The sequence below is a fragment of the Phycodurus eques genome, chromosome 2 (genome assembly GCF_024500275.1).
Source record: "Phycodurus eques isolate BA_2022a chromosome 2, UOR_Pequ_1.1, whole genome shotgun sequence".
Classification (NCBI taxonomy): domain Eukaryota; kingdom Metazoa; phylum Chordata; class Actinopteri; order Syngnathiformes; family Syngnathidae; genus Phycodurus; species Phycodurus eques.
The window spans coordinates 34,853,517-34,880,307 of NC_084526.1; the positions used below are offsets into that span (position 1 = coordinate 34,853,517).

At 43.6% G+C, this 26,791-nt stretch overlaps 1 protein-coding gene across 2 annotated transcripts in view; it reads right to left on the bottom strand.

The window, feature by feature from the left end:
- The window catches only part of LOC133399173 (caprin-1-like), a 51,019-nt gene that overhangs the window by 4,196 nt on the left and 20,032 nt on the right, over positions 1-26,791 (bottom strand). For both annotated transcript variants that reach the window (XM_061670468.1, XM_061670467.1), the window contains 7 exons: positions 23,766-23,927; positions 23,636-23,688; positions 23,455-23,538; positions 23,220-23,381; positions 18,247-18,358; positions 16,261-16,322; positions 3,598-3,751 (listed from right to left, as the gene is read on the bottom strand). In XM_061670468.1, the coding sequence (XP_061526452.1) occupies positions 3,598-3,751; positions 16,261-16,322; positions 18,247-18,358; positions 23,220-23,381; positions 23,455-23,538; positions 23,636-23,688; positions 23,766-23,927 (789 nt within the window). The remainder of the gene's footprint in view (positions 1-3,597; positions 3,752-16,260; positions 16,323-18,246; positions 18,359-23,219; positions 23,382-23,454; positions 23,539-23,635; positions 23,689-23,765; positions 23,928-26,791) is intronic.

Sequence of the window (26,791 nt, forward strand, 5' to 3'; positions counted from 1 at the left end):
AGTGCACTTGGGTTCTGCAGCAGGACAACAATCCAAAACACACCAGAGAGTCAACTTCTGAATGCTTCAAAAAAAAAAAAAAGAAAAACTAATAAATAAAGGTTTTCGAGTCGCCTAGTTAAAGTCTAGACTTGAATTCAATTGAAATGCAGTGGCATGACCTTAAAACGGCCATTCATGCTCGAAAACCCTCAATTTTTGCTGAATTCAAACAATTCTGTGAGGAGGAGTGGGCCAAAATATCTCCACAGAGATGTGAAAGACTCATTGCCAGTTATAGAAAACGCTTGATTTCAGTTGTTGCTGCTGAGGATGGCCGAACCAGTTATTAGGTTTAGGGGGCCATTGCTCTTTCAACAGGGCCAAGTAACTTTGAATATTTTTTTTTTGTTTTCCCTTAATAAATTAAATCACCATGTAAACACACTATTTTAAATTTACTTGGGTTGCCAGATATTTACATTTGTTTGCTGATATTAAACAAAGTGGGTAAACCATGCAATAAGAATAGGAATTTGAAAAGGGGCCAATACCTCTTCACAGCACTGTATTTTGTGAAGTGCACCATTACCCTCCTGAAGCATAAGAACCACACAACATAATGCTGTCACCCCCATAGTATTTCAAAGTCGGGATGGTGTTCTCAGGTTTGAAAGCTTCTCTCCTTTTTCTCTAAACAGATCAATTTTAGTTTCGTCAGACCACAGAACATGTCTACAAAAATTAAGGTCTTTGTCCCTTTAGGGCAGAGGAGCCTCTTAAAGAAGTTACAGGTCTGTGAGAGCCAGAAATCTTGCTTGTAGGCAACCAAATACTTATTTTCCACCATAATTTGCTCATAAATTCTTTAAAATTCAGACGTGATTTTCTTCTCATTTTGTCTCTCATACGTGAGGTATACGTGTGATGAAAATTACAGGACTCTCCAATCTTTTTAAGGGGGAGAACTTGCACAATTGGTGGCTGACTAAATACTCCCCCCCCCACTGTATTAGAAGCTTCCAAAGAAATTACATCTAGGGGTGTCCCGATCCAATCTTTGAGATTGGAAATCGGTGCGATGTTAGCGAAAAACGAGGATCGGATTGGATTTAAAATCTATGATTTTACCACTCTTATATAAGCCGTCCATTCCATGCCCTGCTCCAGCACTTCTACCCAAGAGCGTCTGGACGGCATGCAGAGCCCACGTGATCAAAACAACAGGTTGCTAAGGTGCTACCATAGTAGCAAGGAGTAAGAGTGAATGTTTGCATGATTAATGTCGTTTATTGACACTGTTCAATTAGCATTGAACTCACAGCACATATCTCTCAAAATAATGAATATTGGTACACAAACACTGTACAACTACATACAAACAGGCAACATAACTGTGAAAACTGTTATATTAACAATATTCAATCGTGACTTATTTTACTTTTTGTTACTGCAAGTTTGTATCTCATTGCATGCCCCACACTGCCTCTTAGAGGCCAAGATGTGCACAGCAGGAACAATGAAGACGCACACACAGAAACAGCTAACCACACGGAGCCTCACTAAATGATTCCTATCCGCCACGACATTGTCATTGTCTTCACTTCCTTACCACACTCACCATTGCTCTGGACTGTTGACCCCAAGTATTTAATGTCCTCCACCCTTGCTATCTCTTCTCCCTGTAGCCTCACTCTTCCCCCTCCACCCCTCTCATTCATGCACATAGATTCTGTCTTCGGCTAATCTTCATTCCTCTCCTTTCCAGTGCATGCCTCCATCTTTCTAACTGTTCCTCCACCTGCTGCCTGCTTTTACTGCAGCTCACAATGTCATCTGCAAACATCTTGGTCCATTCATGTCATCATATGCCTCTTGTTTAGCCTTTGCCACCTCTACCTTTGTTCTACGTCACATCTCAATGTATTCCTTTCTCCTCGGTCCTCTCAGTGACCCACTTCTTCTAAGATAACCTCTTTGCTTGTATGATTTCCTGCACTTTGAGGTTCCACCACCAAGTCTACTTGTCTTCTTTCCTGCCAGAAGATACATCAAGTGCTTTCCTGCCTGTCTCTCTGATCACCTTGGCTGTAGTGATCCAGTCTTCTGGAAGCTCCTCCTGTCCACCAAGAGCCTGTCTCAGCTCTTCCCGAAAAGCCGCACAACACTCTTCCTTTCTCAGCTTCCACCACGTGGTTCTCTGCTCTGCCTTTGTCTTCATCTTCCTCCCCACCACCAGTCATCTTACACACCACCATCCTATGCTGTCTAGTCGCACAGTCCCCTCCCACTACCTTACAGTCAGTAACCTCCTTCAGATTACATCGTCTGCACAAAATTTAATCCACCTGCGTGCTTCTACCTCTGCTCTTGTAGATCACCCTATGTTCCTGCCTCTTCTGGAAAAGTGTTCACTACAGCCATTTCCATTGTTTTTGCAAAGTCTACCACCATCTGCCCCTCCAAGTTCCTTTCCTGGATGCTGTACTAACCAATCACTTCTTCATCACCCCTGTTTCCTTCACCAACATGTCCATTACAATCTGCACTAATCACGACCCTCTTTCTGTCTGGGATGCTCAGAGCTACTTCGTCTAGCTCCTTGCAGAATTTATCTTTCACCTCTAGGTCACATCCTACCTGTGGGGCATAGCCGCTAATCACATTATACATAACACCCTCAATTTCAAGTTTCAGCCTCATCACTCGATCTGATACTCTTTTCACCAAGACATTCTTAGCCAACTCTTCTTTTAAAATAGTCCCTACTCCATTTCTCTTCCCATCTAAACTATGGTAAAATAATTTTTCAACCCTGCCCCGAAAGATCTAGCTTTAGTGCCTTTCAACTTGCTCTCCTGGACACACAATATATCAACCTTTCTCCTAATAATCATGTCAAACAACTCCCGAGATTTTCCTGTCCTTGTCCCAACATTCAAAGTCCCCACATTCAGTTCTAGGCTCTGTGCTTTCCTCTTCTCATTCTGCCTAAAAACCCGCTTTCCACCTCTCCATCTTCGACCAGCGGTAGCTGAAATTCCACCGGCGCCTTGCAGGTTAACCTGGGGGGCGTTGTTAACCTTGGCCACGACTGATCCGGTATGGAATTCTTTAGCTGAATGCTCATATTTGCTTGGCAAAGTTTTAGCTGGAAGCCCTCCCTGACGCAATTCTCTGCATTTATCTGGGCTTGGTGCCGGCCTACAGTTTGAACTGGCTTGTGCCCCCCATAGCGCTGCATTGATATTAGCCAAAACAAGGCTGCAATATTGGTATCGGATCGGAAGTGAAAAGGTTGGATCGGGACATCCATAATGACAACATCACCTAGGTTTTCCCAAATTGTTTAAAGGCATAGTTTCTTGTGTGTAAATGTCTGACTGAAAAAAGGAAAGATAAATTGTCCAAAAATATATATATAATTATTCTGGCACTTAGCTAATAGAAAGTGTTTTGGTAATTGACCTAAAACAGGAAAATCATAGCCTGATTTCATGTCAGTGAGAAAAAGTGTATGTATCTGTATATAAACATCTGGTTTCAACTGTAAATACTCCACACAGTATTTGTTTAATGCAGTACTGACAAATAAGTAAATCTTCATTGCTCATTCACCAGATTGTAACGTCTCCTGTGGGATGTCAGGCTGGTCCACAGCAGTTTCTGACTGACCACTAAAACTCTGCATATAACCACCAGGAAACTGTGACCGCTTCAGAGGGTTCGCTTGACTGCCGGCTTGGGGCACAGGTGTGCTCATGTTAAACACCTGAAAAACAGAATCAACATTTCTACATTAAAGGCCAAATAAATATAATATAACCAAAATATAGTCTCCATGATCAAAAATGAAAGGAGTGAGACGGAGAGATCCACATAAGACGAGAAGACGTGCACGCTTGGCTATACTTCATTTCAGTGATGCATTTCAGGACTGGACAAGGATACGAAGCATTACCGCTTGCACTGACTGGAAGGATGCAGCATTGACATTTATGCCTCCAGTGTGGGAGGGTTTGGAGGAATGTGGGAAGGCAGAGGACAGGGAACAAGAGGCAGATGGCTGCTCAGAAGACAGAGACATCGCAGCCTGGAGGGTTGGGATATGGGGGCAGGAGGAGAGAAAACGAGGATTGTGGAAAGGTGACAAAGAGGAAAAACTACTTAAGCACCATTGAAGCAACAATATGTACAAACCCCAATTCCAATGAAGTTGAGACGTGTAAAATATAAATAAAACCAGAATATAATGATTTGCAAATCCTTTCACCAATTCAAAGATATTTAATGTTCAAACTGCTATTGTTTTTTTTTTTTGTGCAAATATTCTTTCATTTCGAATTTATTGCCTGCAACAGATTCCAGAAAAAGCTGTGACGGGCAACAAAAGATTGGAAAAGTTGAGGAATGCTATATTTAAAAAAAAAAAAAAAAAAAAAAAAAACACCACCACCTGTTTGGAACATTCCACAGGTGTATGTCATAATTGGGTATAAAAGGAGCATCCCCAAAAGGCTGATTGTTCACAAGCAAGGAAGGGACGAGGTTCACTCCTACGTGAACAGCTGTGTAAGCAAATAGTCCAACAGTTTACGAACGTTTCTAAATGTACAATTACAAGGAATTTAGGGATTTCATCACCTATGCTCCATATTGTCATCAAATGTTTCAAAGAACCTGGAGAAATCTCGCCACGTAAGTGGAAAGGCCGAAAACCAACATCGATTGCCCATTACCATCAGGTGGCACTGCATTAAAAACCAGCAAAGGATATTTCCACTTGGGATCAGGAACACCATTGTCAGTTAACATAGTTTGTCACTACATCTACAAACTCAAGTTAAAACTCTACCATGCAAAGCGAAAGCCATATATCAACAACCACTGGCTTCTATGGCTCCATGCTGATCTATGATGGGTGCATGAGTCCACATTTCAAATTGTTTTGGAAATCATAGATGTCGTGTCCTACTTGCCAAAGAGGAAAATCACCATCTGGAATATCACCGCGAAGTTCAAAAGCGAGCATCTGTGATGGTGTGAGGGTGTGTTAGGGCGCTGGTTGCGGAGACGTCTTCATGACGTCTCTTAGTCTCCAAGAGACTAGCTGTGACTCTATGGAACATGTTCGATTTCAGCTGAGACCTTTTGGCTTCCCTCGGGCCACTCTGCCATAAAAGCCACTGTGCTCTCATGAACCTTAAGTACAGCAGAATTGTTTTTTGTAACCTTGGCCAGATCTGTGCCTTGCCACAATTCTGTCTTTGAGCTCTTCAGCCAGTTCCTTTGACCGAGAAATGGGCAGCACCCGAGCTAAATATATGAGTGTCACAGCAAAGGGTCTAAATACTTATGGCTGTGTGATACTTTTTTTTTTTTTAATAAATCTGCAAAAATGTCAACAATTCTGTTTTTTTCTGGTAACAGGGGGTCCTGTGTGTACATTAATCAAGAAAAAAATTAACTTGAATGATTTTAGCAAATGGCTGCAATATAACAAAGTGAAAAATTTAAGGGGGTCTTAATATTCTCCGTACCCTCTGTATATGTGCACATATAAATATATATATTGTCTGGAGATGTTTCCCAGACAGCTTCCTGGTGAGAGCGCAAGCAATATTATGGTCTCCCAGCTCCCGGAGTCGCTACGACTGATCGCTATCAGCAGTCTTGGCAACGTCTCCACCAGTGAGATATCAGAATCATCTTTATTTGCCAAGTATGTCAAAAATACAAGGAATTTGTCTCTGGTAGTTGGAGCCGCTCTACTACGACAACAGCCAGCCATTTGACAGAAAATACTTTTGAGACATAACACATCACAGAGAGTCACTGAGCAATGAAAGGTTACTGGTAATGTGGTAATGCCGATACATTTTATTTTATTTTTGTTTACTTTTGTGCAAATGATGCACAGTCCTCTAGCAAATTAGAGCAGTTTAAAATGACTAATAGAGCAATAATCTGGTACAGTGACCATTATGAAAATGGTGACGACTTCAAGATATTTAAGCAGTTTAAAGTGACTACTAGTACGATAATCTGGAACAGTGTCAATTGTGCAAATGGTGCAGATACTTCACAAGCACATGAGTGGCCAATATTGGTCAACAAAAGATATACAAATAGTGCAGAGTGGCAAAGCTACTACAGTGAGTGCACGAATAGCGGATAATTAGCCCGAAAGATGTGGTGCCAACAATCCATCCATCCATTTTCTTCCACTTATCCGAGGTCAGGTCGCGGGGGCAGCAGCTTTAGCAGGGAAGCCCAGACTTCCCTTTCCCCAGCCACTTACTCCACCTGTTCAGAGGGGATCCCTAGGCGATCCCAGGCACGGCGAGAGACTTAGTCTCTCAAGTGTGTCCTGCGGCGTCCCCGGGGTCTCCTCCCGGTGGGACGTGCCCGGAACACCTCACCAGGGAGGAATCCAGGAGGCATCCTAAACAGATGCCCGAGCCACTTCAGCTAACTCCTCTCAATGCGGAGGAGCAACGGCTCTACTCTGAGCCCCTCCCGTCTAACCGATCTTCTCACCCTTTCTCTAAGGGAGAGCCCGGACCCACAGCTCGTGACCATAGGTGAGGGTAGGAATGTAGCTCGACCGGTAAATTGAGAGCTTCGCCTTTCGGCTTAGCTCCTTCTTCACCATAACGGACCGATATAAAGTCCGCATCACTGCAGACGCTGCACCGATCCACCTGTCGATCTCCCGTTCCCTCACTCGTGAACAAGACCCAAAGATATTTGAACTCCTCCACTTGGGGCAGGATCTCATCCCAGACTTGGAGAGGGCACGACACCCTTTTCCGACTGAGGACCATGCTCTCAGACTTGGAGGTGCTAATTTAATAATACCGACAATCTTTTCAGCAGTTTTGATAATCTGTTGCAGTCGGAGTTTGCCCTTTTTCGTGGCAGCACCAAACCAGGCTATGATGGATGAACACAGGACTGATCCGACAACTGCTCTGTAGAACTGCCTCAACAGCTCCTGTGGCAGGCCGTGCTTCTTCAGAAGCCGCAGGAAGTACATCCTCTGCTCGGCCTTTTTGAGGTTGGAGTTGATGTTTGTCTCCTACTTCAGGTCCTGAGAGACTAATTCCTAGGTATTTGGTCTCGACGGTTGACAGAGGGCAGCCAGTTGGACAGCGTGAGGTGCAGCTGTGGCGAAGGATGCCACATGAAGTTCACAATCATCTCTACAGTCTTGAGCGTGTTCAGCTCCAGGTTGTGTCAGCCGCACCACAGCTCCAGCCGCTCCCCTTTCTGTAGACTCTGCTTTGATGAGGCTGATGACTGTAGTGTCGTCTGCAAACTTCAGGAGTTTGACACCTGGTGCGTTGAGGTGGAGTCGTTCATGTAGAGAGAGAAGAGCAGCGGAGAGGGGACACATCCTTGGGGCGCCCCAGTGCTGGTGGGGATGAGGTGGCGTCCCCAGCCTCACCTGCTGTGTCCTGCCCGTCAGGAAGCTGTAAATCCACTGGCAGATGGCAGGTGAGACGCCAAGATGGAGATACTTGGAGGAGAGTTCAGGGATGATGGTGTTGAATGCAGAGCTGAAGTCCACGAACAGGATCCTCGCGTAGGTCCCCGCGCCGTCGAGGTGTTCAAGGATGAAGTGCAATCCCATGTTGACTGCGTTATCCACAGACATGTTTGCTTGGTAGGCAAACTGCAGGGTGTTCAGCAGGGGTCCCGTGACGCTCTTGAGGTGGTCCAGCACGAGGCGTTCAAAGGACTTCATGACCACAGATGTCAGGGTGACAGACCTGTAGTCAGGGGTCTTACTGAGTGTTGTTATAAAGAAAGGTGATGTAAAGGGATCTCACTGGCTGAGAAGTCGCAGTGACTGCTAAGACTGATCAGTTGTGGCGACTTGGCACAGCGTAATACCAAACTTTTGCTTGCGCTCTCATCAAGGCAGCATTGCGCGGAAAACAATTAGCCACACGTCTCTGCGATGTCATGGCGATTTGTCAGTGCCTGTCATCGCGGCAATCCCCGAACCCTTGCCTGTCACGCTGAAGGAGTCCTATCAAGCCTTTTTGGCCAGTGGGACTCTGGAGGCAGCTGATGGGTACTGGCTGGCCAAGCGGAATGCAGCTTTGGAGGGTCACTGAGGCAAAAACACTGTTGTGGGAGGAGTTCGGTAAGGCTATAGAGAGCAACTTCCAGACGGCTTTGAGGAAATTCTGGTACACCATCCTGCGTCTCAGGACGCAGGATGGTGTACCAGACCTCGACTCGGGATGTTGTGAGTTGGTGGGCCGAATACTTTTAAAGACCTTAAATACACTGACAAGCCTTCCTTTGAAGAAGTCTGGGGACTCTTAGACGGGCTCTCCTATCTCTGGGGTTGAAGTCACAGATGTGGTTGAAAAGCTCTCTGGTGGCATGGGCCCCAGAAGTGGATGAGATCTGCCCAGAGTTCCTGAAGGCTCTGGATGTTGTGGGGCTGTCCTGGTTGAGACGTCTCTGCAACATTGCGTGGACATCGGGGATAGTGCATCTGGATTGGCAGACTGTGGTGGTAGTCCCCCCCAGAGTGTGTGTTCCAACTATAGGGGGAAATCACACTTCTCAGCCTCCCTGGTAAGGTCTATTCGAAGGTGCTGGCGAGAAGGGTCTGTCAGACCATTGAATCTCAGATTCAGGAGGAGCAGTGTCGTTTTCGTTCTAGCCTTGGAAAAGTGGACTGGCTCTACATACTCAGCAGGGTTTTCGAGGGTGCATGGGAGTTTGCGCAACCAGTCTTCATGTGCTTTATGGACCTGGAGAAGGCATCCGACCGTGTCCCTCGTATGCAAGTATGGGACACCGGGCCCCTGACACAGGCAGTTTGATCTTTGCACGACCGGTATCAGAGTTTGGTCTGCATTGCCGGCAGTAAGTCGGATTCATTTCCAGCAAGGGTTGGTTGGGCGCCAAGGCTGCCCTTTGTCATAAATTCTGTTTCAGACAGAATTTCTAGGCCCATCTAAGGCGTTGAAGGGATTAGGTTTGGTGACCTGAGCACTTTCTCCATGGCCTCACCAAACTTCCGGACGGCTTCGAGGAAATTTTGGTCCACCATCAGACGTCTCACGAGGGGAAAGCAGTGCACCATCAACACTGTGTATAGTGGGGATGGGGCGCTGCTGACCTCGACTTGGGACGTTGTGAGCCGGTGGGGAGAATACTTCGAAGACCTCCTCAATTCCACCGACACGCCTTCCCATGAGGGAGCAGTGTCTGAGTTCTCTGAGGCGGGTTCTCCTAACTCTGAGGTTGAGGTCGGCGAGGTGGTTAAAAAGCTCCTCGGTGGCAAGGCCCCAGGGGTGGAAGAGATTCGCCCGGAGTTCCTCAAGGCTCTGGATGTTGTAGGGCTGTCCTGGTTGACACGCCTCTGCAACATTGCATGGACATCGGGGACAGTGCCTCTGGATTGGCAGACTGGGGTGGTGGTCCCAAGGGGGACCGGAGGGTGTGTTCCAACTACAGGGGGATCACACTCCTCAGCCTCCCTGGTAAGGTCTATTCAGGGGTGCTGGAGAGGAGGGTCCGTCGGGAAGTTGAATCCCAGATTGAGGAGGAGCAGTGTGGTTTTCGTCCTGGCCGTGGAACAGTGGACCAGCTCTACACCCTTGGCAGGGTCTTCGAGGGTGCATGGGAGTTCACCCAACCAGTCTACATGTGTTTTGTGGACTTGGAGAAGGCGTTCGACCATGTCCCTCGGGTGGTCCTGTGGGGGGTGCTTCGGGAGTATGGGGTACCTTACCCCCTGATACGGGCTGTCCGGTCCGTGTACGACCGGAGGCAGAGTTTGGTCCGCATATCCGGCAGTAAGTCGGAATCGTTTCCGGTGAGGGTTAGACTCCGCCAAGACTGCCCTTTGTCACCGATGCTGTTCATAACTTTTATGGACAGAATTTCTAGGCGCAGCCGAGGCGCAGAGGGGGTCCGGATGAGATCCTGCCCCAAGTGGAGGAGTTCAAGTATCTTGGGGTCTTGTTCACGAGTGAGGGAAGAATGAAATGGGAGATCGACAGGCGGATCGGTGCAGCGTCTGCAGTGATGCGGACTTTGTATCGATCCGTTGTGGTAAAGAAGGAGCTAAGCCGAAAGGCCAAGCTCTCGATTTACCGGTCGATCTACGTTCCCACCCTCACCTATGGTCACGAGCTGTGGGTCGTGACCGAAAGAACGAGATCCCGGATACAAGCGGCCGAAATGAGTTTCCTCCGCAGGGTGTCCGGGCTCTCCCTTAGAGATAGGGTGAGAAGCTCGGTCATCTGGGAGGATCTCAGAGTAGAGCCATTACTCCTTCACATCGAGAGGAGCCAGATGAGGTGGCTGGGGCATCTGATTCGGATACCTCCCGGACGCCTCCCTGGTGAGGTGTTCCGGGCACGTCCCACCGGGAGGAGACCCCGGGGACGACCCAGGACACGCTGGAGAGACTACATCCTTTGGCTGGCCTGGGAACACCTCGGGATCCCCCTGGAAGAGATGGATGAAGTGGCTGGGGAAAGGGAAGTCTGGGCGTCCCTGCTGAAGCTACTGCCCCCGCGACCCAACCTCGGATAAGCGGTAGAAGATGGATGGACCTGAGCACTATGTCATGTTGGCCGTGAAGTAGCAGTTAGGTCTCCGCGAAGTCTCCTCAGTCTTGTTGCTCTCCTACAGGTCTGGGAGATGTCCCAGAGACATCTCCCCTGTCGCAGACAGAATTAGTTTCCGTGATGTCTCCGAAAGGTCTCCAATGAACTCGAACACGGGACTAACTGGCGACACAGCTAATCTCGAGGAGACGTCGCCGAGAAGTCTCTGCAACCAGCGGAGACTCAAGTTGTCATTAAATCGCCAAACTAGTCTTGAGGCCAGTGAGATAGGGGTCTAACAGAGTGGTAAACGTACCTGTAGCAGTTTTTTTGGAACGTGTTGCAGGCATCAAAACGAAAGAATATTTGCAAAAACGTTTCAGTTTGAACATTAAATATCTTGTCTATGTAGTGTATTCCACTTATTATAGGTTGTAAAGTATTTGTAAATCATTGTATTTTGTTATTCATATTACGCAACATCCCAACTTCATTCGAATTTGTTGTCATTTGAGGTTACAATACAAACCAAATCAATCATGAATGTTATTCTCTTACCTACTGTGTTACATATGTTATTACCATGGTAATCCCTAACTTCAACCATCACGTTGGGTTAGCACTCGCATTGGTTGTGTGCGGTGCTGATAAAATTTAGTTAAGCACATTCTCTACTCTATATCTGTATGTAGATTTTTATATGGTGGACTAACATGGTAGTTCACTTATCAGTCAAATTAAAAACAGTTAAACACTACTCGAGCGCACCATTAATTACATAATTGCGGTTTGTATCGTTGCAAAAAAGTCGGAATTTTTTAATTTATTTTCGTGGTAAAATACTGTCTACAGTATGTATGATATCGGACTGTAAAGTCTCTTTAACTGAGACAACGAACAGTTATGGTGTGCCATAACCTGGGCATCAAATTAGTTGTCCACTCAACCAAACTTCCGCAGCGGAAGGAAGAAGGCTGTTGTGTGTCTAAGATGAAGTTCCAGCTTCACACACTCGGTCATCTAATCACAAAGCTCACAGCACACACATTAGATTGGTGATTTACAGTCAGCGAGAGAGTAGCGGCAGTGCCCATGCCTGATTGGGGTCATGATAGTTTTGCCAAACTTGGACTAAACATGGCAGCAAAACCAGTGGAATATGTTTCGTTAAACCTATTCACCACCACCAGTTTGTGTTGTCACAGCGTGGATCCAGTCGTTTCGGGGTCAGTTAACACAGCAGGTAGCCCAGCAGGCTACGAAGCAGGACTTCGTAATAGCGCACTGATGTAACAAATAATCATTGTTTTCATTATTATCATTATAGTAATTCTTCACCATCAGTAGAATTGCCGACATGTACTCTTCATACAGGTACTGTACATTGTGTTTCTGCCTGCTTAGCTGTAAGCTATTCACTGCACTGTATTTTTAAGGGTAGAGCAATGTTAGAAGAATTCTGTGTTTTGGGATCATAGTTTGTAGGATATTTATGGTGTAAACCACCGGTCTCCAAACCTTTTTACCCCCCAGACTGGTTTCACATAAAGACATATTTTGCTGGACCAGCATAGAAACTAATAGAAATTAAAAAATATACAACTCACCATTACACACCTGATTTTCAAAGTAAAACTTCTCTCGCACCATGATTATCAATAAAATGTTTTTTTCTCACCGATTGGCACCAGTGTTTGTACGGACGGTTCCTCCAGTCTGCGGGTTCGCCTCTGCTGCCAAGGAAGTATGTACTATGGCAGGCCCAGACTCCCGGTACACCCAGCTGTCCTACCACGGAGTCTGCCGCCTCGTTGGCGGCCCCTCCATGCTCAGGACACACTGGTCAGCCCAGGCGGCAACAGAGGTGGCCTACCGTTCTGATCCCAGAATTTATTTTAAAAAAAAAATAATAATTTAAATCGAGTTTGTTCAGTCTCTTTGTGCGACCCGGTGCCTAATGGGCTGTGGCCCATTACCGGCTCATGGCCCAGTGGTTAATATAAGCAATCATCATAATCATTTGTAGGTGAGTATCAATTAGGGCTGAGGGAAAAAAAATCCCCCAAAATTGGTGGACACAAAAATGTCTGCCGAGAAGCAATAAATATTATGATTAAAAGCATATTTGCGCCATCTGGAAACATATTTGGTTACTGTATGTGTTCCCGTAGGGAGATTTGTTGCAGACGCACAAGTCATGACTTCCCAACCATAGCTGCCATGTAGGCACATCTCGAGCCGCAGTAATAAATGTACTTGCAGACGCACACAATGTCATGACCTCCCCAACATGGCCACCACGAAGACACAATAGAGCTACATATCTAGTCTTCATATCTATGGTTTGGGAAATTGGGACCAGCTGGAATACAGTGGTGTAGACAGAGGATGTCCAAGTTTTGGGATCACTTTAAACCAAAAAGGAGGAAAATTAAGTGAATACAGTTACTGCAAACGCAGAGGTGGCCTAACACATCAGCTTGGAATAGAATATTTACATGCGGGCTGGACGGTCTTTGTGGCGTACTAAGGCATGGTGTTGTTTCTTTATTTTTTTTATTTTACTTATTAGCCAATGTAATATACCCTACAATCACCAGTCATAACTTAGACCGTACGGTAACCCAACCGTCGCTAGTTACAATGTAATGTCTCGTGTTTGGTTGGAGTCCATGATGCATACGCATATACAGATAATAGAGGACATTTAACTCATTTCAAATCACATTCAGAACAACGCATATGCATCATACACTCAGTACCAACGTATGCAGTTCAAGGATCAAAGTCCATCCCGCAAAAATGAGATTTTTTTTATTTTATTTGTGCGGTGGGGTGGGGTGGGGGCTGGGAGGATTGTGGGGTTTGGGGGAATAGAATAATCGATTCTGAAAAGATTCAGTAACGACAGCCCTAGTGGGAACCTAACCTGCTCATGGAAATTCTCTAGGTGTGACTGGGCTCTGTCTCTATACCCCGTGAACAACGGGGCTCCACTGTATATTGTTTTAGGCTGAGTGCATTTTACAAAATTAATACAAATAAAGCACTTTGTCCATCCATGTTGTGATGTGTTGCTCTACTTATTTATGATAAAGATACTTTTACACCACAACTCGTGATTATTTGGTTGTGCTTAAAATCAAACAATACCCCGGAAACAGAATATAATTTTTCCGGAGCAGGTCAATGGACCATGGGATATATTTAATATATAGTCCATCGTTGGGTGGATCACATTTCTCTCAATTGCAACATTCCTAGCTACCCGTTCCTCAATGCTTCAAAATTCGTACGGTGCCATATTAAGGAGCATCTCAATTGATTACTTTATTTGTATCTTCCTAGGCCCTCACTCCTGTTTACATAGGCGCATCCCGCCAGAGATCCCATTGGGGAGAATAACCGAGGAGCGAGGCGGAAGTAATGTTTGTAGAAATGAGACCATCGTTCCTCGATGTCATTTCATGGAGACAGCAGCTGAAGATGTCACTTCATTGATGTGTGTCACAAATCAATCATCTCAGTGGCTGAATTACACAATGTGCAGAATTATTAGGCAAGTCTCATTTTTGAGGATTATTTTTATTAATCACCATCCACAGTGCTTTAAATTAATCCAAAATGTTAATAATGTGTAATAAAGGTTTAGGCTTTCTTAGGAGAATATCAATGTGTATAATATTACAAGACCTATTGGTGTGCAGAATTATTACGCAAAAAAATGAAAAACATCTTCCCATCTCAGTTTATTTTCATTTACGTGAGAATCATAAACAAATAACAAAAAACTTTGCATTAGAATTTGATAGAAATTAATATAAAAAAGTGACCAATATAGCCACCCATCTTTTCAATAACGCTGATAATCCATGGATTCCGTCAGTTTCTTGAGTTGTAGCCGATCAAGTTTTTGTGTAGCAGAAACCACGGCCTTCCAGACATTGTTCCGAGAGGCGTACATACTGTACATCTCCCGTTTAAGAACTGCCCACAAGTTCTCAATTGGGTTCAGGTCATGTGAGGAAGGGGGCCATGTCATCAGTTTTTTTATTTCAAGCCTTTACTGGCTAGCCACACATTATTTGGATGCATGTGCTGGAGCGTTGTCCTACATAAAAGTATTTTTGAAATATGCAGACTTTTACCTGTACCACTGTCTGATGAAAGTGCCTTATAAAAACTGACAGAATGTCTGGGAGATCATTTTGAGTCTATCTTCAACCCAAAAAGGTCCAACCAGCTCATCTTTAATGATACCAGCCCATACCAGTACCCCCCCAACACTTTGCTGGCATTTAAGTCGAAGTGGAGCTCTGTGCCCGTTAGTGATCCAGCCACGGGGCCCATCCATCTGGTCCGTCCATAGTCACACTCATTTCATCAGTCCAAAAAACCTTTGAGAAATCTGTCTTCAGATATCTTCTGACCCAGTCTACATGCTTCAGCTTGTGTGTTTTGTTCAGTTGTGGTCTTTTTTCATCTTATATTCCTTGGCTATGTCTCTGAACACTGAACATCTCGTACTTCCAGGTATGGTACTTCCAGCAAGGTTGCAGTTCTGAAATATGACAGAAGTTGAAGATAATTGGTTCCTGGTAGCTTCACGCTTGATTCTTCTCAAACCCTTGGCAGTTCTTTTTCTCTCAACACGTTTCTTGCGACCCTTTTGACTATTCACAACAAAACGTTTGATGGTTCTGTGATCACCCCCCAATATCTTAGATATTTCAAGAGTGCTGCATCCCTCAGAGATGATAATTTTTTATTTTTCAGTCAGTTAGATCTCTTTTTTGGCCCTTTTTGTCTAAAGAAAAGAAACGGCTTAATAATTACGCACACCTTTATATAGTGTGTTAATATCCTTAGGTCACACCCATAATCATTACACAAATACACCGCACCTGCTATGCTTCAATCCATTAAGCATTCAGGTTTATCTAGCTGAGAGCAAGGAAATATCCCTAAAAGTCAAAATACTTGCCTAATAATTTCTGCACACGATGCACAACACGTCCACTTTATGCTTTATTTTTGAAGCAGGATTCAATTAAAGTCAAATATGACGAACACTGTTATTCCTCAAAATGATTAGTGTTTTGCAAGCGTTTTATAAGATATGACTGTATTTGAGAACCCGAGGGTGTCTGATTTGTGATTGGATGTGGAGTCAGGTCAAGGGGCCAATGGAAGAAGAAAGAGGATTGCAAGCATGTCTGTGGGAAGAAGGTTGAGAGAATTGTTTTATGTGGCAACATTAACCATTCATTTTCACTGCAGTATATTGCCTTTTCACTGTTACTGAAGGGTGTTTGGTGAATTTGCTGATGGCTGATGTGAGGATTTAAAGTTGCTCGTCAACTAGGGTTGGGGGTGCCTTTTCATAGAATAGGACTTGTGTTATTAGATTTGAGGATAGACTTGCATATTTTGCAAGTAAACATGCTACTGGTCTAATTTTTAGTCATATACTGCCACACGATTGAGGCACTGCTGCTAGTTTGCTGGTCGAACCCACCACCTGTTCATTTTAGTAGACGTCCATGATGTTGAAGATGTGATTGGCGATTACTCGACCTCAAGAAACAAGTGTCGTAACGGAGTGGTAGAGTTGACTAGCTGGTTCAACTCCAATTAATGACTACATGGTATTAGCCATGAATGTGGCATTTTCTGTTCTCTTTCTGCTACTTACTTGTAAGGCTTCTTTTGGTCCTGTCATCGCACTTATCTGAGGAAGTCTGGACTTTGAGGGAGCTGTAGGGAGAATAATGTGACAAATGTTAAAAACTATAAAAGCATGGTCAATTGCAATGTTAATGTGTCGCAAGTATTTGTCAAAACTGGAGAAGGAGATAACATTTCAGGTTCATGTTAGGATTAGGTTTTGGAGGGTTGGACATTTTCCAGAGAGAAACTTTCCATGGGATCTTCAGCTCATGAATTGTGTAAAAATTCAGTTGCACGGCTCCCTGGGAATGAATGAGAATCAACTGAATATTTTGGGTAATTTATACAAACCGTCTCATATATACTTTGTTTTGACATACTGTAAGACAATACAAGTACTGTAATTTCCAGTGTACAATGCGCTTTCCCCGCCCAAAAAAATTGTCAAAAGTCAATAGTGCACAATATACATGGGTATAGGGGAAAAACTAACATTTGATAAATGTATGCTGCCATCTAGATGTTATGAGAAAGGTGTACACTTTTATTCCAATATGCCACCGCCACCTAGAGGTTATGAGAAAGGTGTACACTTTCATTCTAATATGCCACCGCCACCTAGGTTATGAAAGAGGTGTAGCCTACACTTTCATTCCAGTATGACAAGGGTACGTATGACTGCATATTTGTACAGTTGTGCTCCTAAGTTTACATTCCCTGGCACAATTTGTGAAAGTTTTTTTGCTTTTAAATACGACTGATGACTGAACAACAACCATCATTAATTTCTTTATGTTTTGTTTAATGATAATGCTTTTCTGAAATGCTTTACAGTTTAATGTTAATCCCATTTCCCAAATTCTGCCTGGGTAATCAAACACGAGCACAACTTTGATTTCTCATTTACTCACAAAAAGTAATGAATTTCAAAATAAGACCAAGTAATTAAAAAGAAAGTATTACGTGTTCAAATAAAATGCTTAACTTCAGAATAATTATTTGAAAAAACAAAATACAGATAATCATGTTTTGATCATATGGGTAAAAGCAAAATCATGCATCATAGAAATGCATTATACATAGGTAGAAGGGTTTTCCAGAATTCTGAGGTCAACTTTGGGGGTGCGTATTATACATGGGTGCGCATTATACACGAGAAATTCCGATATCATAAATTGCGGGAAACATGGTGGACTAGTTGTTAGCACATCTGCCTAACAGTCGAGGTCCAGGGTTAAAATCTTGGCTAAGGCCTGCCTGTGTGAATGTCCCTGTGCTTGTGTGGGTTTTCTCCCAGAACTTTGGCTTCCTCCGTCCATCCAGAAAACATGCATGTTAGGGTAATTGAAGACTCTAAATCGCCCGTAGGTGCTTGGTGTTGTTTGGTTGGTGCCCTGCGATTGGCTGGTGACGAGTGCAGAGTAAACTGTCTCTCGCCCAAAGTCAGTGGGGCCAGACTCCAGCTTAGCCATGACCCTGATGAGGACAAGCCTTATAGAAAATTTATAAATATGGATAGATTATATGAATCATATTCTTTGCCTTATTTGTACAGTAATCAAGTTATCTATCAAATTTAGAGTCTTCAATTAATCTAATATGCATTTGTTAGGAACGTGGGAGGAAGCCCGAGTACCCGGGAAAAAACAAAACAAACCAAACAATCGATTGACGACCCTCAGGCAGATGTGTTATCCAATAAACATTATTAATAGATTCAATTCACACACAGATTAAAACTCAGATGTGTACAAAATAACCATGCATGTTACATTCAATCCAACATACATTAAGTCAGTAAATAAGATGGTCGGTGAGGTCATTCAAATTCAACACTTGTCAGTGAATGACTACACAATTTAAGTGATAGAAATTGTCTTTGTTACTGAGGAGTTAATCATAGCAATAGTAGTAGATGAATAACCTCAGTGTACTCCCTGCCTACGTGCAATCTCTCCCCTGACCATCTGACGAGAGAAGCCCTGCAGTGAGAGAAAAGGACTGTACTTACATGATGCACAGGCTAACTGTTGCAGGTCCACAGTTTGTACAGGAGGCTTCATAGGCTGAGCTGAAACAATGGCTGGGTCGAGGGCCTGACCATCAAAATCCAACACTGAGTCCTTGTGGGACAAAACAGTTGTAAATCGTGGTGCAAACATACAGGTTAGGAAACGTGATGGCATAGTGTGGGGATGCAGTATACTTTGACGGAAAAACTTTGGCTTGTCTGCGCCTTGAAAACTTGGATTGACGTTGCTAAGACCTACATTACATTATTTGTTAGAATTAGGAACGTCCCGATCCAACATTTTGACTTCAGATCCGATACCGATATGGCAGCCTTGACTTTTGGCCGATACCGTTATAAGTCTGATCCGATATCAGCAATAATTATACAGACTTTACTTACAATGGTGTGAAAAAGTGTTTGCCACGTTCCTGATTTCTTATTTCTTTTTACATTTGTCACACTTAAATGTTTAAAAAGTAAATACAAAATCCAGTTTTTAAATGGCTTTTATTATTAAGGGAGAGAAAAAAATCCAAACCTACATGGCCCTGTGTGAAAACCACCCCCCGTTAAAGTATGAGACAAAAGTTCAGAACTCCAGCTTGTATTTCATGGTATTCACATCTAGATGTGTTAAACAGCTCAGGACAAGGCACCTTTTGTTTGAACCCACCCACTTTTCAAGTGAGCAAAGGTATTGGAACATGTGACAGATGGGTGTTTCTCGATGCTCAGGTGTTGCCTTTTAGATTGATTGCTTAAACATTAGATAGTGCTTGTTTTTGGCTTTGAGTTTCACATGTGAAAACTGCATTTGCCGTTAAGCAAACGAAGACCAGAGAGCTGTCCATGGGAGAAAAGCAAACCATTTTGAAGCCAAGAGAAGAGGGGAAATCGATCAGAGCTATTGCACAAACATTGGGCATAGACAACACAACAATTTGGAATGTCCTGAAAAAGAAAAACTACTGGTGTACTGAGCAACAGACATCAAACAGGTTGGCCAATGGAATCAACAGCAGTAGATGACAGAAACATTGTGAGAGCTGTGAAGAAACACCCAAAGACAACATTCAGTGACATCACTGCCAACCTCCACAGGGCAGGGTTGAAGGTATCACAATCCACTGTTCGAAGAAGACTGAGAACTACTATACAGGCCACACCATAAGATGCAAACCTCTCATCAGTAAAAAGAATCGGAAGGTCAGATTGGATTTTGCAAAGAAGTACAGAGATGAGCCACAAACGTTTTAGAAAGTTTTATGGACTGATGAGACCAAGATTAACTAACCTCTACCAAAGTGATGGAAAGGCCAATGTATGAAGAAAGAAAGGATCTGCTTATGATCTAAAACACACAAGCTCATCTGTGAAGCATGGTGGAGGAAAAAGTGGAAGGTCCTAGACTGGTCAAGTCAATCACGTACCTTAACCCAATAGAGCATGAATTGTACCTCCCGAAGAGGAGACTGAAGGGATAAACCCCCAGAAACAAACAAGAACTGAAAGAGGCTGAAGTAAAGGCCTGGAAAAGCATTTCAAATGATGAATGCAACGGTTTGGTAAAGTCAATGGGTCGCAGCTTTGATGCAGCTATTCCAAGTAAGTTTTATGGCACCAAATATTAAATGTTATTCACTTTAAGTTAATAATGTCTGTTCCCATACTTTTGCTCACTTGAAAAGTGGGTAGCTTCAAACAAAAAGTGCTCTGTCCTGAGTTGTTTAACATATTTAGATGTAAATACCATGAAATACAACCCCAATTCCAATGAAGAAAGGACGTTGTGTTAAACATAAATAAAAATAAAATACAATGATTTGCAAATCATGTTCAACCTATATTTAATTGAATAGACTACAAAGACAAGATATTTAATGTTCAAACTGATAAACATTGTTTTTAAGCAAATAATCATTAACTTAGAATTTTATGGCTGCAACACATTCCAAAAAAGCTGGGAGAGGGTCATGTTTACCACTGTGCTACATCACCTTTTCTTTTAACAACATTCAATAAACGTTTTGAAACTGAGGACACTAATTGTTGAAGCTTTGTAGGTGGAATTATTTCCCATTCTTGCTTGATGTATATCTTCAGCTGTTCAACAGTCCGGGGTCCCCATTGTCGTATTTTACGCTTCATAATGCGCCACACGTTTTCAATGGGATCGAAGGTCACGGGCATTCAATGTTGCTTTTCGGCCTTGCCGCTTACATGCAGTGATTTCTCCAGATTATCTGAACCTTTTGATGATATTATGGACCGTAGATGATGAAATCGCTAAATTCCTTGCAATTGCACCTTGAGGAACATTGTCCTTAAACTGTTCGACTATTTTCTCACTCACTTGTACACAAAGAGGTGAACCTCGCCCCATCTTTGCTTGTGAATGACCGAGCAATTCAGGGAAGCTCCTTTTATACCCAATCATGGGGCCCACCTGTTCCCAGTTAGCCTGTTCACCTGTGGGAGCATTCCTCAACTTTCGCAGTATTTTTTGCCACCCAGCTGTTTTTGGAACGAGTTGCAGCCATAAAATTCTAAGTTAATGCTTACTTGCTCAAAACAAAGTTTATCAGTTTGAACATTAAATATCTTGTCTTTGTAGTGTATTCAATTAAATATAGGTTGAACATGATTTGCAAATAATTGTAGTCTGTTTTTGTTTATGTTTAACACAACGTCCCAACTTCATTGGAATTGGGGTTGTAAAAGCTGCAATTCGGAACTTTTGTCTCATATTCATCTTTTGATCTGAAACCGAAATGTCTTCAGTATACAACAAAAACAAAGGCATTGACCTTGCCGTTCCAATACTTTTGGAGGGGACTGTAATTGAGATCTACCAGTGTGGAAAAGATTATAAAGCCATTTCTAAAGGTTTGGGACTCCAACAAACCACAGCGAGAGCCATTATCCACAAATGGCAAAAACATAGAAAAGTGTTGAAACTTCCCAGGAGTGGCCGGCCGACCAAAATTGCTCGAGCGCAGCGACGACTCATCCAAAAGGTCACAAAAGACCCCACAACAACATTCAAAGAACTGCAGGCCTCACTTGCCTCAGTTAAGGTCAGTGTTTATGACTCTACCATGAGAGAGACTGGGCAAAAATGGCCTGCTTGGCAGAGTTCCAAAATGAAAACCACTGCTGAGCAAAAAGAAAATTAAGGTTTGTCTTAATTTTGCCTGAAGACTTCTTGATGATCCCCAAGACTTCTGGAAAAACATTGGTCAGATGAGACAACTTTTTGGAATGAGTGTCTCCCTACTGGCGTAAAAGTAACACCGCATTTCAGAAAAAGAACATCACACGAACAGCAAAATATGGTGGTGGAAGTGTGATGGTCTGGGTCTGTTTTGGCCCTTCAGCAACTGGAAGACCTCCTGTAATAAAGGGAACCATGAATTCTGCTTTCTAACAAAAAATCCTAAAGGAGAATGTCCGGCCATCTGTTCGTGCCCTCAAGATGAAACAAACTTGGGTTCTGCAGCAGGACAATGATCCAAGACATACCAGCAGGTACACCTCAGAATGGCTGAAGAAAAACAGAATGAAGACATTGGAGTGGCCTTGTCAAAGTCCTGACCTGAATCCTATTAAGATTCTGTGGCATGACCAGTTCATGCTCGAAAACCCTCCAGTATGGCTGAATTACAACAATTCCGCAAAGATCAATGGACCAAAATTCCTCCACAATGCTGCAAGAGACATTGCACTAAACAAGTAGTCCACCGTGCCAGCCCAATGGGTTACAAAAACTTAAAAATAAGAATGTACTACAACTGAATAAAAAAAAAATAGATTAGAAAATACTGAAATATAACGTTAATAAAACCAATAATAAAAACATTTAAATAGGAATAAAACCACTGCGTAACTTAGACAAACATTCTGCATTTGAATAGATTGGAAAACCATAAACATAACCTAAATAAATAAATACAAATACTTTTAAAGTGCAAAATAAAGCTTAATTCAGTTTTGTCAGTGTATGGTGGGAACAGCATTTCCTTTCTTCACGTTCAGCAATACACTTGAACTTGATGCAACTGGGGTTTAGTTTTATTGAAAACGTCAAGGCGGAGAGGAATCATTCAGTGAGGCTCAAGATCCTCAGCTGTCTCTGTGTGTGCCTTCATTGTTGGGATCGCTGTTGCTGCTGTTCACATCTTCGCCTCTGAGGCGCAGAGAGGCGCAACCAACGAGATACGTAGAGGATATTGCCTGTTTGTATGTGGTTATATTATTTGTGTACCAATATTTATTAGTTTGCGAGATAAGTACTGTGAGTTTAATGCTAATATTCATTAGCTGTTGGTGTTTTTCATTCAATGTGTGTTAGCTTTAAGTTAGTGATTTTTGTGGGAAAAAAAACTAAACTACGTCTGATGTATTTGAACATTCAATAGGTGTAATTCTTTTGTAATGTGTTTAGTTTTAGAGTAAACTTCAACTGAAAGTGTCAATAAACGAGTCTAAGCAAGCAACATTCACACTTACTCCTTGCTACTTGAGAGTACCTTCGCAACCTGTTGTGATCATGTGGGCTTTGCATGTTGCTGGATAGAAGTGGTGGAGTGGGGCATGGAATGGACTGCTTGTATAAGAGTGGTAAAATCTTGAGATTTTAGATCCAATCCAATCTGATCTGATTCTCGTTTTTTTTGCTGACATCGGACTAATTTCCGATCTCAAAGATCGGGTCGGGACACCTCTAGCCAGAAACTATAATACGGACTACAATATAGAGTTTTGTCCTTCTTGTGTTTCCATGTAATGCTTTATTGGCACAACGATTGTCTTCAATTCTTTGCTGGATTGCTGTAAAAACATGGACCGGTCCACAATTACACACTCACATGGACTGGTCCAACATCAATATATCTATGACACACACAATCTCACAGGCACAGATCGCTCACAGAAACACGGACAAATAAACTCTGGTTCCTTCCCGTCACCTGCATGAAGTTATATGTCCCTTGCATCTGGGCCATGAGGTCTTGCACCACCTGCTTTCTGACCACCGGGTCAGTCGACGGAGATGGACTGACATGGTTCACAGCAGCACTCTGTTCTTGTGGCATCTGGGCAGGGGGCTGGTGCTTGAGGGAATTCACCATCTTTGTGTACAAATACATATTTGGGAAACTACTTGGACAGAGGGTGCATACATCACAGAGAATCATAGCATACCTGCATAGCCACTGACCACTCCTCCACATGTTCTGTGTTTGTACGGCTGTAAGTGCTTCGCGGGTTAAATTGTCTATTTACAAACTACAACAACAAACAATTAAGACAAATTAGTTACAAAACACAAAACTTATTTCAATATTGTTTGTCTGATACAGTAAAATGGGCATGCAGGGCTCACCTCTGTGGTTTCAAATTGCACTAATTCAGGATGATTGTCAGTAACTGTTCCTTCTTAAAAAGAAATAGAAAGCCATTTCATTTCCTACCACCCATTTACACAAGCATTTTCTAAATGTGGTAAAACCTACCAGGTTCAGCCGGCTGCTGCCCCACATTACAATCAGCCACCACTGTTTGCTTTTCCTGCTCCTCCTCTTCTTCCTCTTCACATGTTCCATTGTGACCACTTTGTGCTCTGTCAAAGTATCCACTCTGCAGCAACTTGTCCACAATGTCCTTGAGTGACTTGTCTGGAACAAGGATAGTGCGATAAGTCAAGGACGGAATTCAGTCACATCACATCTTCATAATAGGCTTTACACGATCAGGATTTTTGGGGCCGATCAGCGAGATAAAAAAAAAACAACTGATCCCTGATCCAATCACAAGATGGAGCAATGTGTCGACTTAAATCAGTGGTCCCCAAACACCGGTCCGCGAGCCGGTACCGAGCTGTGAGTAATTTGTTACCAGGCTGCAGAGAAAGAATGACCTTCTTTTCCTTGTCCCTTTAGGAGTCGCCACAGCGTGTCATACTTTTCCATGTAAGCCTATCTCCTGCATCCTCCTCTCGAACACCAACTGCCCTCATGTCTTCCCTCACGACATCTATCAACCTTCTCTTTGGTCTTCCTATAGCTCTCTTGCCTGACAGCTATCCTCATCATCCTTTGACCAATATACTCACCATTTCTCCTCTGGACATGTCCAAACCATCGAAGTCTGCACTCTCTAACTTGGTCTCTAAAACATCAAAGCTTGGCTGTCGCTCTGATGACCTCATTTCTAATTTTATCCAACCTGGTCAATCTGAGAGTGAACCTCAACATTTTCATTTCCGCCACCTCCAGGTCTGCTTCCTGTTGTCTCTACAGTGCCACTGTCTCTAATCCGTACATCATGGCTGGCCTCACCACTGTTTTATAAACTTTGCCCTTCATCCTAGCAGAGACTCTTCTGTCACATAACACACCTGACACCTTCCTCCACCCGTTCCAACCTGCTTGGACCAGTTTCTTCACTTCCTGACCATACTCACCATTGCTCTGGGTGGTTGAGCCCAAGTATTTAAAGTCCTCCACCCTTGCTATCTCTTCTCCCTGTATCCTCACTCTTCCACCACCACCCCTCTCATTCATGCACATATATTCTGTCGTACTTCGGCTAATCTTCATTCCTCTGCTTTCCAGTGCATGCCTCCATCTTTCTAACTGTTCCTCCACCTTTTCCCTGCTTTCACTGCAGATCACAATGTCATCTGCAAACATCATGGTCCACGGGGATTCCAGTCTAACCTCATCTGTCAGCCTATCCATCACCACTGCAAACAGGAAGGGGCTCAGGGCTGATCCCTGATGCAGTCCCACCGCCACCTTAAATTCATCTGTCACACCTACAGCACACCTTGCCACTGTTCTGCTCCCCTCGTACATGTCCTGTATTATTCTAACATACTTCTCTGCCACTCCAGACTTCCGCAAGCAGTACCACACTTCCTCTCTGGGTACTTTGTCATAGGCTTTCTCTATATCTACAAAGACACAATGTAGCTCCTTCTGACCTTCTCTGTACTTTTCCATCAACATCCTCAAGGCAAATAATGCATCTGTGGTACTCTTTCTTGGCATGAAACCATACTGTTGCTCGCAAATACTGGCTTCAGTCCCGAGTCTAGCCTCCACTACTCTTACCCATAACTTCATTGTGTGGCTCATCAACTTTAATCCTCTATAATTCCCACAGCTCTGCACAAAACCCTTGTTCTTAAAAATGGGCACCAGCACACTTTTCCTCCATTCATCGGGCATCACGCGCTAGAATTCTATTGAACAAGCTGGTCAAAAATTCCACAGGCACCTCTCCTAGATGCTTCCATACCTCCACAGGAAAGTCATCAGGACCAACTGCCTTTTCATTTCTCATCCTCTTTAATGCCTTTCTGACTTTTCCCTTACTAATAATTGCCACTTCCTGGTCCACCATACTTGCCTCTTCTACTCTCATTTTCCTCATTCATCAACTCCTCGAAGTATTCTTTCCATCCATCTAGCACACTACTGGCACCAGTCAACATATTTACATCTCTATCCTTAATAGCATAACCTGCTGCACTTCCTTCCCGTCTCTATCCCTCTGTCTGGCCAACCTGTATAGATCATTTTATCCTTCTTTAGTGTCCAACCTGGCATACATGTCATCATATGCCTCTTGTTTGGCCTTTGCCACCTCTACCTTTGCCCTATGTCGCATCTCAATGTATTCCTTTTCCATCTCCTCGGTCCTCTCAGTGTCCCACTTCTTCTTAGCTAACCTTTTTCCTTGTATGATTTCCTGTACTATGAGGTTCCACCACCAAGTCTCCTTCTCTCCTTTCCTGCCAGAAGATACACCAAGTACTCTCCTGCCTGCCTCTCTGATCACCTTGGCTGCAGTGGTCCAGTCTTCTGGAAGCTCCACCGAGAGCCTGTCTCACCTCTGCACAACACTCGTCCTGTCTCAGCTTCCAACACATGGTTCTCTGCTCTGCCTTTGTCTTCTTAATCTTCCTCCCCACCACCAAAGTCATCTTACACACCACCATCCTATGCTGTCGAGCCACACTCTCATCGACCACTACCTTACAGTCGGTAACATCCTTCAGATTGCATCGCCTGTACAGGATGTAATCCACCCGTTTGCTTCTACCTCGGCTCTTGTAGGTCACCCCATGTTCCTGCCTCTTCTGGAAAAAAGTGTTCACTACAGCCATTTGCATCTTTTTTTGCAAAGTCTACCACCATCTGTCCCCTCCAAGTTCCTTTCCTGGATGCCGTACTTACCCATTTCTTCTTCATCACCCGTTTCCTTCACCAACATGTCCATTACAATCCGCACCAATCATGACTCTCTCTCTGTCTGGAATGCACAGAACTACTTCGTCTAGCTCCTACCTGAATTCTCTTTCACCTCTATGTTACATCCTACCTGTGGGGCATAGCCACTAATCACATTATACATAACACCCTCAATTTCAAGTTTCAGCCTCATCACTCGATCTGATTCTCTTTTCACCTCCAAGACACTCTCAGCCAACTCTTTTAAAATAACCCAGACTCCATTTATCTTCCCATCTAAT